Source organism: Xylocopa sonorina, chromosome 12, assembly GCF_050948175.1.
Source record: "Xylocopa sonorina isolate GNS202 chromosome 12, iyXylSono1_principal, whole genome shotgun sequence".
Taxonomy (NCBI): domain Eukaryota; kingdom Metazoa; phylum Arthropoda; class Insecta; order Hymenoptera; family Apidae; genus Xylocopa; species Xylocopa sonorina.
In genome coordinates, this window is record NC_135204.1 from 5,637,763 (window position 1) to 5,650,119 (window position 12,357).

At 39.1% G+C, this 12,357-nt stretch overlaps 1 protein-coding gene across 3 annotated transcripts in view; it reads right to left on the minus strand.

Annotated features, from left to right (window-relative positions):
- The window catches only part of LOC143430018 (octopamine receptor beta-1R), a 126,478-nt gene that overhangs the window by 21,351 nt on the left and 92,770 nt on the right, over nucleotides 1-12,357 (minus strand). Inside the window, exon 2 of one of the 3 annotated variants that reach the window (XM_076905977.1) lies at nucleotides 7,207-7,504. The exons of 1 other annotated variant lie outside the window; for it this stretch is intronic. In XM_076905977.1, coding sequence (XP_076762092.1) covers nucleotides 7,207-7,504 — 298 coding nt within the window. Of the gene's footprint in view, nucleotides 1-7,206; nucleotides 7,508-12,357 lie in introns of all 3 variants that reach the window. One more of the 3 variants, XM_076905976.1, reaches the window with a different exon arrangement.

Here is a 12,357-nt window from a genome sequence, read left to right on the forward strand (position 1 = left end):
TAATGGTTCCGCTAGTAAACACAGAATTCCTTCTGTTTTCTTCATTTTCCTTACATTATATAACAATCATCACACAATAAATACCAATAACTTCAAAATTAGACACTTTGCACATCAACTATAACAAACCCACAACAACTAAATATCTCAAACTCTCAAAAATAATAGAACATTCTAAAACCCAAATACGCGTCACTTAAAAAACCCAAACGAACAGAACTCAGTTCCCAAATATTGTATTAAGTAAACCCTGCACCACTATTCACACGCTCGATAAATCAACGCAAATTAACATCGTTGACTTGCAGAGGGAAACGTCTTCAATGCCTTCGTTTGACAGGCGTGTCATTTTTCACTGCTTCAAAAATGTACTGGCCAGGCCAGTAAATTCCGCGGGGACGTCCGTCAACGATCTGGAACGCATACCCGTGAACGCGCCGTGAACACGTCGTGAACACGTCCACGCGCCAAAGCCGCGTCGACTTGGTCCCACGCGATATTGGCGCGATCGTAAAATGCCAAGTTCGCGGGGCTCTTGGCACCGTTTCCGGCTGCTGGCTTCCGTCCACCGTCGCTGCCCTGCGTCGACGCGGTATTCTCGATTTGTCGCGCTGCAGGGACGCGCGTCACCGGTTTAAATATCGCCTGGATGATAAGAGGCGTGCTCTCTGCACGCGTGAAATATCGGGGCCACGACAGAAACGACGGTGGAACAGGTTGCAGCGGTGCAACCAGGCTGCATGGAGTAAGCGATGGACAAATGGCCGCGTTTAACGGACAATGGAGCGGATGGGCGAGGCCATTTTGATGTTTAGAGGACATTTGTTGGTCTACCGTTTCTCGCGGGTTACTTGCAGGCTGTTTCATTCGAGTTTCATATTTCTTTTTTTTCTTTGTGGAGCACGTTTGGCGAAGAATATGCGGTTTAGTGGAATTGTAAGGGAAACGGAGGAGAGAGAGATGAATGGGAAAGGTATTTTGTCGCGGATATTCTAACGGACTCGTCAGTGAGGCAGAAAAGAGATGTAGCAAGTCTGTGCGTTTAATGCGAGGTAGCGAAATTAGGTTAGGAAGTCTTGCTTGATTTTCAGAGATATGTTAGAGTATAATTTCTCTAATAGCAAGTGCAAATGGTATTAAAAATCCTTTTTGTGTTCTTCATTTCCCTATTAATCTCGTTTAATAGTAAAAAGAAAAGGAACAGAAGTAAATATTCGTCTTGCAAGTTTGTATTATTAATAATCACGCGTGTACTAACAGCAATGACCCATAAGGCAGTGCAATGCGAATTGCAGTCTGCCAGGAACTCACCACAACCCACACTGCCCCTAAAGTCAGACTATTCAACTTACACTCGCATGCGTTACACTTCCAACTAATATTTCTCCACAACCAAGCTTCAAACGCAATTTTCTTACTCTTCCTTTTCGCCTCAGTTTAGTCCCCAGAATTGCCTCAAAAAATTTCTCTCCCAAAAAACACCAAATAACGCATATATACACAGATATAAACATTAAACGAATCATTTACTTAAATACCAACTTAGCCACGCGCTATTTCTTACAAATACAATGAGTTGGCGAAAATTATGTTGCTAAACGGAAGCTACGGAAGCCGCCATCGTGTGACAAGTGTTAAGACAAATTTACCCGCGCAATGGCGCTCTGTTCAAATAGCGCAGGAACGAATCAACGTTCCCCGCGAACGATAATAAACCGCGCGAGCATTTACGCGCGTAACAACGCGTTATTTTAGGCGAAATAGAGGCGGACGTCGAATGCATCGCCACGCTAGAGGCAGAATCCCCCGCGCGACGCTTAAAAGCGACACTTAGGCCGCTGACGCGGCTCGCGAGCGGGGAATTTCATTTCTGCCGTGGGCTGGTCGGATTGATCCTTCCTCGATGCACGGATAAAACGCAGAGCCGATAGATAGACGTCCATTACGCGGAATTTATGAAATTACGCCTGGTGTCTCGTCACTTTCGCGGACGGCACTTGATGGAGAGGACGAAAAGGGGGAGAGGGTAGCAGCGTGGCGGGAATGTTGAATAAATTTCCTTTCGAGATGACAGCGTCGAAGAGTGAGGGCTGCTTTCATTTGCGATCGTTGCGATTGCAGATATTAAGTCCTGAATGGGTAATTAATGAACCAGGCGAAGTATTCCACGCATTAATTACTAAATGCATGAAATTGGGATAAATTGATCAACTTGGCGGTCGAATCGAAAGAATACACAGTGGATAATTAAAAAATTGACCATTTCTAAAAAGAAATAATTTAAGTTCTGTTTTAAACAGTATATATCTGTCAAAAAAATAAATGAAACTCGACAGTGATGCGAAGATTTCGAGCGAATTTTCTTTCGAGACGATGACACGAGAACGCGAGAGATTTTAACACAAATCGCGCGAAGCTCGATAAAAGCGAGATTAAGATAGCAAAGTTCACTTGTCTCGAAGTTTGAAGCGAGTGGCCTCTCGCTAGGATTCGAAGAAAGCAACCCACCTCTGGCCCCATTAATCCATTGTTTAATATGCAACACGTACTCTGAACGTTCCACAGCGCTCACCACTGTGTAATAAGCTCTCAGTATTACTTGCGAGAGATTCGACGTTCAACACAGTTTAAGCTCCGCGTAAATCATCATTGTCGAGCAGCAGTCGCGTCGGTTCCTACAGCTGTTTTACGCTCTCTACACTGTTTACACGTTCCACGTGCCCGCCTGTTCGGTTTATTTTCATTTTTGCACGAATCACCTTTCTCGCTTACCTCTTTACTTTGCAATCGCGTCTAAGGTGTTCTGGTGTGAGTGAAATGGAAATAGCTCGTTAAATATATCTTCGATATTAATAATAAAATCGAACTCTTGGCGGTCGATGCATTTTAGCGAATCTACAAATTAGTTCGTAAGAAGCAGTGCAACTAACCGCTATACAGAACATTAAATATTTATTCTAACCAGTTAAGTGCGTTCGGCGTGTATACTCGTCGTGTGAAATAAAAAATTACCATTCGCTACAAAAACTCGAAATCTCGATAAAATGTAATAAGAACATTATTTGGTAATGTGTTCCCTTTGTATACATAGCTTGAAATTTTGTAAACTATTTTCCTATTTCTCTTGTTTATTCTTGCTATTTTCAATTTTCCTTGATTACGTATTTTAGTATTTTTTGACAATTCTCAAGCTTTTAGCAAGAATAACGTATTCAGAAACGAATTGTCAGTTTCTTTGACGAATAAAAATGTAATCCTTCCTCGTTTTTCGTCAAATGTGTAATAGCACCATTTGCCCTGCGTTCGACGTGTATACACGTCGCTGCTTGTTTTTAATTCCGCACCCTGTGCTGATCTTTTGAAACTAAATTCCACAGTTGACTGGTTAAATATTATTATTTCGCATTAATAATCTGTCATATTATTTTATGTTACGTAATAATTTCTGTTCCAAGGATTGACATTTGTTACAGAAATTAACCGTACATAAAGAAATGATACTTTTATCTGTCTTGCACTTAATTAAATGCTATCATTGCAAGCGCTGCTGAAACGAAAGAGGAGAATCTCTACGCAGAAAACATTCTTAAGTGCATTTTCAGGAATTGCACAATGGCGGTTCAGAGGTCAATAAGCTAATGTTCGCCATAGTTCGCGAAGGACGAGCGATCGCAGCTCGCTCGACGAGAAACAATCGACGAGAAAATATGCGCAGAGGCCAAGGGAGTCATTTGTTTCCATTACGATGATTGGACACCTTTCGAAGCGGGTCGCGTCTGTTCCCGTCGAACTCGAAATTTCTCCTTGAGTACCGAGAAAACGTTTTTACGCGTCCGCCCAACAAATTGCCTCGAAACCACGCGACGCAACGCATTAACTGCAAGCCTCGCGCGTTTCTAGGGAATTATTTGATATGACGTCATCCGTCGATTTCGCGAACCATTCTCGCGAGTCCATCTTTGGAGAAATATCGAGGACAAGCAGAGAAGGATGGTAGAATCTTTTTATTTTGGAATTTGCTGCGCTGTTACTTACGAAACGAGCGTTAATAAACGATTGGGAATGAGCGTGGAACGTTAACGAGCGTCGAGAATAGGGATTTTGTATGGTTCGCGTGGTGATTCGATTCTTGGCAACGTTAACCCTTCGCCAGTCGTTTGTCGAGCGAGACTCGACGCTGCGTCTCGTCCCTGCCAAATATATGTCAAGAGCAGCTTGACACAGACGTTTTCGTCTATTTATTTGCAATTTTCGAAATAAAGGAAATTGCAAAAAGGTATAGAAGTGCCTTGAAATTGAACAAATTGGAGAAGCACATTAAGTACACGTGGATACGAAATTAATAAAAATATAATTGCTCTCGATAGAATGTAATTTAGTTACTCGCGAATTGTCCTTCGAACGACTTAATTAAAATTGTAATGCTCGTGGCGGACGATCCAATTAGTGAGATTGCTAGTTCAAAAGGAAAATGGAACCACCAGAAGAATTATTTTATATATATGTACATCAGACTCGAGTAATTTCGACATTATTCGTACGTCACTTTTTGATCGCAACAAATAATTACCCCTCCACTGTTGAAATACCAAATCGTGGCGAAAGCATTTTTTGCTTGACACGTCTTGCGATTACTTTTGTTCGCGCTTGCCCTTGCAACGTATTCAATTCGATACCAATAAAAACGTTGGGTCCTTCGTTCGTGGCTCTCGTTTTGGAGAACGTGCGTGCGTCTACAGTGATCTTTCAGATTTGAGGGATAATTATGCGAAAGGTTCGAGTTTAATTAACACGGTGAAAGGATCTTATTGCCAACGAGTGATCAATTAGTTTTCGAAGTTGTTGCATTTTATTTGCAAAAGTCTTTGCCAAAGAATATTGTTTGCTCTTGGAAATTGAATTTTTATGAGTGCAAGATGATTTTATTAAAATAGATATTTCTACGTGGTTTGATGTTATACTTAAAAAGATTCGTTTTAGAGGATTCCATCGTCGATACATCAACGCGAATAATTTTTTATTAGAATTTAAATTTGTCACGAGTAACGACAACAATTAGGCTCATTAGTGACACGTGTCGAGCTGAGTTTTTCTGGCTCCCTCTAAATACGAAGAATAAAGAGTCCTAATTTCTGGAGTATTTTTAAAAATTCCACCGAATCTGATTTAATTACAACGTGTCCGTTTCCACGCGGAACGCGTTTCGCGCTTTTAATTTTAACGATACCCATGGGACAGCGTTTAATTGCGAGAAAAAAATTCGAAAAATCTATTATGCAGATTTCGCAACCAGAATATTTAACTGTTACTACGCGAGAGATTTGCAAGTATGATTTCTAGAGAGCAGACGTTTCATTTTCGAAGTCATTGTTTGCCTCGTTTCAAAATATCTACAAAGACTTGCCCCTTCGAAAGTACAGAGAAAAAGTCTAAAATAAATAAATTGAATTACAATAAATTATTGTAATAAATTACAATAATTATTACTTTTTAAAATACAACCTTCCTTATCGATATATATCAAATTAAAATTTCTTCTTGTTCATAGAAATGTTTGTTCAATTTTCAAATATTTTGTTTCTGCTCTAATTGCTAATTTACATTGTTAATATTACTTAGTCACTCAATGTGTTAAGTGGATTGACTAATTTCACAGGAAATATCACGTCTGACTAAGCCAGCAGAAACTGAAGACATGGAATGTCAAAGATATTGTTCTAACGAATGACAGAAGTGACGAAATGATTCTCAGAGGTTGAAGAATAATTGTTTGTCTTCAGTTTTATCGCCACGAGCAGCCACTTGATAAATGTCCCACAGAGAGGACGAGCACCTCGAAATCTAAAAATACTGAAGCTCCAGAACGTGGACCAGCGAACGACCGCGACAATGCACCAATGGCCGAAGATGCAGTGGCTCGTGAGCCTCATAAATTCATTTTTCGATTCTAAGACAATCTTTCGTCGATCTCAAACGAAATTTCTTCGATTCTGTCGAACAAATAACGTGAAAATAATTTGAGAAACAATTACGCAAATTGTTTAAAACATGGCACCCTATATGTCATCAATTATCGCGTAAAAAGCTAACAGAATAGTACTGTTCACTAAACTTTTGTAAATACGTTCGATAAATTTGAATTCTATTTCAGAATAAGTAACCCTCGAGTCCAGAAAAATCGCATTAGAATTAGAATGGCGTCAGTGTTTCTCGATCCACCTTAACACGTTGGCAGCACTTGAAAGGAGCATTGAAAACGAAAGGGGGTCACGTTAAACGCTATTAATAATTTACGTTCGTAAAACTGTGTTTATCGCTTCGATGAGAATCTTCTTTCTTCGCGATACCCATCATTTTTACTAAAACGAGTTCAACGCACCATTTACGGCTATTTTTGCTGTCCAACTCGAAAGCAAGAAAAAAAGAAACGCGAACACAAGACTCTCACGAGTCATTGTGCCGACATACATAGCCAACTCACGACTTTCAGAAAACGTGGAAACCTTTGTTTCGAAACGTTCACCATCCCCAGACAAGGTCGCTACAAACAAACGCTACCATCGTTCTCAATAAGCAACAAAATCACTAAAAAAAAAACCGCGAAGTTCTAAAGAAACTTAGACGATTTTACCAAATAAAAATCAAGCTCCAATAAGCACCCCACAAAAATAAACAAACTCAACAAAACCATCCTACAATACAAAAACTTTGAGGAAACCATCGCAGTGCGATTGAAACCAAATAGAGAAAAAAGGTACCATCGTTCGAAATGATAAAAAAACTTAGACAATTTTACCAAATAAAAGTAAAGCCCCAATAAGCACCCCACAAAACACAACAAACTCAACAAAACCATCCTACGATACAAAAACTTTGAGGAAACCCTCACAGTGCGATTGAGACCAAAGGGAGAAAAAAGGTACCACTGTTCAAAATTATAAAAAAACTTAGACAATTTTACCAAATAAAAGTAAAGCCTCAATAAGCACCCCACAAAACACAACAAGTTTAAGGCAACCCTCACAGTGCGATTGAAGTCAAAGAAAGAAAAAAAGGAGACAAATTCACACCCAAAACGATGACGCTCGTTAAGAGTACGCAACATGATTGACCTTAATTCCTTTAATGACACATCTATCCTCGAGGATACGCACGGAGGCGGCAGGCTCGCGCGAGTCTTTCACTTTCCCGCGCGCGTTCACTCACCGTTCTCCACGTTCAGTTCCGCGGCGGTCCTGTAGGTGACGGGCCTGCCAAAGTCGCTGGCGTCGCTCGGGTGCAGCAACAGCTGATGCGACGCCCTCGAAGGATGCCTGGACGTCGACGCTCGATGCAGGTGAACGCTGTTCAGGACGGTATTGCTGGAGGCGCGGCTGAGCGCCTCCCTTTGACGCACTGCCTCCTTGTAGATCTTGTAGTACATCACGATCATCACCAGACCGGGTACCCAGAAGGAGACCGAGGAACTTATCACGGCGTACACTTGGTTCGGCACGAACATGCACTTCTGAGTCACCATCGCACACCCGCGGGTGATAATTCCCAATTATTCACTGACAATTTCACGGGGTGGGCTACCTGGCACACTTTTCAGGAGTAGGAGCCAAGATCGGGATTGTATTCTTTGGTATTGCATCGAGGAATTGGGTGTGATTGTAATTTGGTACCAGTGGCGCGTTATTTTATGAGCAAAAGAGTCAAAAGTGACTTAACGTTTGGGTTTAACACTGTAAGAACTGTGGTAAATTTGGATTTTTCCTCTAGTTTTTATTTTGATAAGAAATTCAAATTTATTTGGGGTCCCAAATTCAGGAGTGGCAGCCAAGATTGGGATTGTGTTCTTTGGGCTTGGATCGAGGGATTGGGCGTGATTGCAGTTGGTATCTATGTGGCGCGTTATTTTATGAGCAAAAGAGTCAAAAATGACTTAACGTTTGGGTTTAACACTGTAAGAACTGTGGTGAATTTGGATTTTTTGTAGGGTCTTCGTTTTCATCCGAAATTTAAATTTATTTGAGGTCCCAAATTCAGGAGTGGCAGCCAAGACTGGGATTGTGTTCCTTAGGCTTGGATCGAGGGATTGAGTGTGATTGTAATTTAGTACCAGTGACTTAACGTTTGGGTTTAACATTGTAAGAACTGTGGTAAATTTAGATTTTTCCTCTAGTTTTTATTTTGATAAGAAATTCAAATTTATTTGGGGTCCCATGAAGTCAATGCGCCACTGGTTAACCTGTTGACTAGGTCACTTGTCTGCTCTCTTCGTAGGTAGGATTGAAATTTATGACAAACGAATTGGAGTTCTAAAGTGCGCCTTTTTTGGCTCTTTAAAGTGCACTGGCTCGCGAAATTTTTGAGTAATCGTTAAAAGAATGAATGATTGGGGTCCCATAAAGTCAATGCGCCACTGATTAACCTGTTGACTGGGTCATTTGTCTGCTCTCTTCATAGGTAGGATTGAAATTTATGAAAAACGAATTGGAGTTCTAATATGCGCCTTTTTGGATCTTGAAAATCCATTGGTTAAAAGAACGAATGATTACATAAAAAATATTAAATTAGAGTCGACGTGGTTGGTCTTACCCAGTTAACAGGTCGAGCTATTAAACGGGATTGGCTAATAGGATGGAATTGTTCAATTAGGAGGTTGGACCATGTTCTAGAATAGTATTATCCAATTGTAAAAAAAGAATTATATACATAAACCGTAGGTTCGTCCAATTACGGGTAGAATAGTCCAATCCAATCAGATTCTAGGATCCCATTGTCCAGATAAGCAGAAGGATCTGATCGTAAGATAGAACTGGCTTTCGAAATTCTCTTATTGGATCTTAAGAAGTTGTTCTGCACTGGATTTTAGCATTGCATTTTTCACGCACGAGCAAAAATCGAACTTCAACATTGTGCTATTCAAACATTGGCAAATGTTGAACAAACGAATCCTAAAATTATCAGCAAATAATAAGAAAGGACTTATTTTGTTGGTCTCAACCTGTCATTATCCAACAACGATTCTTACGTATAACAGACAAGCATAAAAAAGATTTGGATTGGACGATTGTACGCTATATCATTGTTTTTGGCAATTTTTCATTTGAATACTTTCAGGTTAAGTTACTATGAGACTTATATAGGTTATGTTAGATTAGGTTAGGTTGGGTGCATTGGATTTAGTAAGAATGTTCCTTCTCTTAGAAAGAATATTTTAATATCTGTTTGAACTTTCTGGAAACGTGCAACGGGTTCTTTGTTGGAATTCTTTTCTTCTACGTTTCTTTTGGTTCTACTCTGGCGAATTGTATTCGAATCTCTAGGGTGGCTCGACTGAGGCTTCTGATATTTCAGATGTTGGTTATATTTCTGATGAATTCTTTTTCTTTGGTCTCCTCTGTAACTGAACTGTTTTGAATCTGCACTTTCTGATATTTCAGTTATTAGATTTACTTTCGCTGTGTTTCCTTTGGCTCGAGTTGTTGGACGATGGATTCTAAGAAGATTGCTTAGATTTCTCGAATTTTTTACACACATTCTCCTTTCCATTTATTTATTTATTTATTTTTTTTTTTTGTTGAAATTTTCCTTAAATTCCTACGTTTTTAAGAAGTAAATTCTTTGAATAAATTCAGTTTAAGCGTTAAGGATATTTCGATGTGAAAGATGCAATTATTTAGCGATTTGTAGCAATCGACCTTTCACCCACCAATTTCTCCCCACTGATTGCCTTAACTGCTCGCAGGTTTGGAACTGCGGTCGCAGTAAATCAGAGCTGTCCGTAAACCCCCACTTTTGGACCTCATTAAGTCATTTCTTACAGTATTTTTCCCTGAACTTGTACAACTTTCAAACCACTTAATTGGACAACTTTACGTATTCGTTCAACCTCGTTCTCGCTTCGAATCGTCACGAAAACATTTTCGCCTCGATTTTCGCGTTTCTTCGAATAATTAATTTTCAAGCTTTTCGTTTAAAAATTATTTTTAATTAAAAAGGAAAACAAACATGCCTATCTCGACTGAAGAAAATTACTCCAAATCGAATGCAACGTCCACATAAATTTTGTTTAAAAAAAAATTTACTGCTACATTCACTTTTTTATACAACTTTTTTTTCTTCTCTTCAGAAGAGGTAATGGAATAATTGCGTGGATAAATGAAACGTGTAGAAACCGTCGCGAACGCGTCGAAAGCACGAGAAAGTTATTGTCGAAAAGACGGCGGAATATGAAAGTTAATGCCACGGCGGAATTTCAATTAACAGAACCTTCATTGTCAGAACGGTTCATTGTACCCGGTGCATTATCGCAGCAATATATTTCACCGTCTCGTTTTCCACCTTTTCTCGACGGTATTTTCCGGCAGAAGCCTCCGATTAATCAGGAACTTATTAACTGAAACTTCACTTATCGAGAACTGATGCCTAATCGACGCTACTTCTCTACATACCCCGTGTCTAAGAAATTTCTACGACTCATTGTTACTACTTCTTTCTTACTGACACAACTAAACAAATAAACATTTTTCAATTTACTCTTCAATTCATTAAAAAAAAAGAATAAAAGTAATCAAAACAGACTGCTTGAACTTTTGCAAAAAATTCTGTACTACGTTTTATGAAATAAATAGAATATTAATTTTCTCGCTGGTCTTCTTAAAGTATTTAACGCGAAACAATTTCAACGAGATTAGAATTTGATCTCCTTAAAAACTAATTTAGCGCCAGTTATATACTGTCACGGTTGATCGAAGGGGTTAATGAAATGTTGAAAGGATTAATAAACGAAAATTGAAGGCGCGCTATAAAGAAGTCGTATAAAATGTAAGATTGGAAGCGAAAACTCTGGGAGATTAAAAGCGAGGGGGGTTGAGGAGGGGTTGATCGTGGCGGTAAAATTAGAAATGAAATGGAGGGGGACCGCCGCTACGGGAGTAACGAAATCCATTATCGAAACAAGGAAATTGACCGTCGCGGTGGAAGAAGTTAATAACGAAGAAGCGTAGGAATTAAAAATAGACGTTTCGCGGGCTCAATTTCAGGATGGGACCGTGGAACTTGTGAATAAAGTTGAAAGGGTTAAAAATACACCGTGTGGGAGGCAATAACGCGGGTGAAAAGATATCGAGGGGTTAAATTGGAAGAAGGCCACGAAGAGGGATGAAGAAACGGAAATGGAAACGCGGAGAACCAATGGAAGACTTACAGGCGTTCAAAATAGATACTGAAATTAAAACAACGAATAAAAAGAAGGAAATATACGAATATAAATTACAACAGAAATATCAATATTAAAATTTATGAAATTGTTCTAATAAAAATTGTCGAAAAACGAAGAAGAAAAATAATAGCGTTTAAAAATATATTAGCGAATGATCGAGAAGAAACGAATAAAAATAAAATCGATAAGAAATCGTGGTAAAATTGTCGACGATTAGAAGCGAGATTGGAAACTAAAAACACTGGGTGTTTGCCATATTTTCGTATCTTTCTTCGCGATTCTCGTCGCTGGAAATGATGAGACAGAAGAAATTTTTAAAACAACGAATAAAAAGAAGGAAATGTACGAATAAAAATTAAAACAAGAATATCAATATTAAAATCGAGGAAATTGTTCTAATAAAAATTGTCGAAAAACGAAGAAAAAAAATAATAGCGAATGATTGAGGAGAGACGAATAAAAATAAAATCGATAAGAAATCGTGGTAAAATCGTCAACGATTAGAAGCGAGATTGAAAACTAAAAACACTGGGTGTTTGCCATATTTTCGTATCTTTCTTCGCGATTCCCGTCGCTGGAAATGATGAGACGGTAGAAATTCGCATCCCCAGCGTTTTTATTATCCGAAACAGTTGAAAGTAGTGACATTGTTCGAGAAACTCGCGAGGAAATTCCCGACCTGGAAAAGTAATAAAACCGGCACGTTCCTTCGGTGGGCGCTTTCATTCCGGGCCGCAATTTTACGAGGTGAAATTACAATAATGCGCCCGTTTGCACACGTTCTCTCTCTGTATATACCTACCGTCGCGTACATATTCTATTCAAGAGTGTCGACAGTTACGATATCAATCGCGAACTTCCCCAAATGTTACGCGTCCCGTTTTATGCTCTATTAAAACGGATATCAGCTGATAAAATCGTTGCGTATCTCTGTTGCCAATAGCGTGATTACAAAAAGTAACTGAGAGAAATTAATTTCGATAAAATAATCGATTTATGTTATAAGTTTGCAAAAAATTACCATCGATGCAAAATCAATGCTGTGCATGACAATTAAATATAGAGTACCTGTGTCATCAATAATGTGATTACAAAAAGTAACTAACAGAAATTAATTTCGATAAAATAATCGATTTATCTTATAA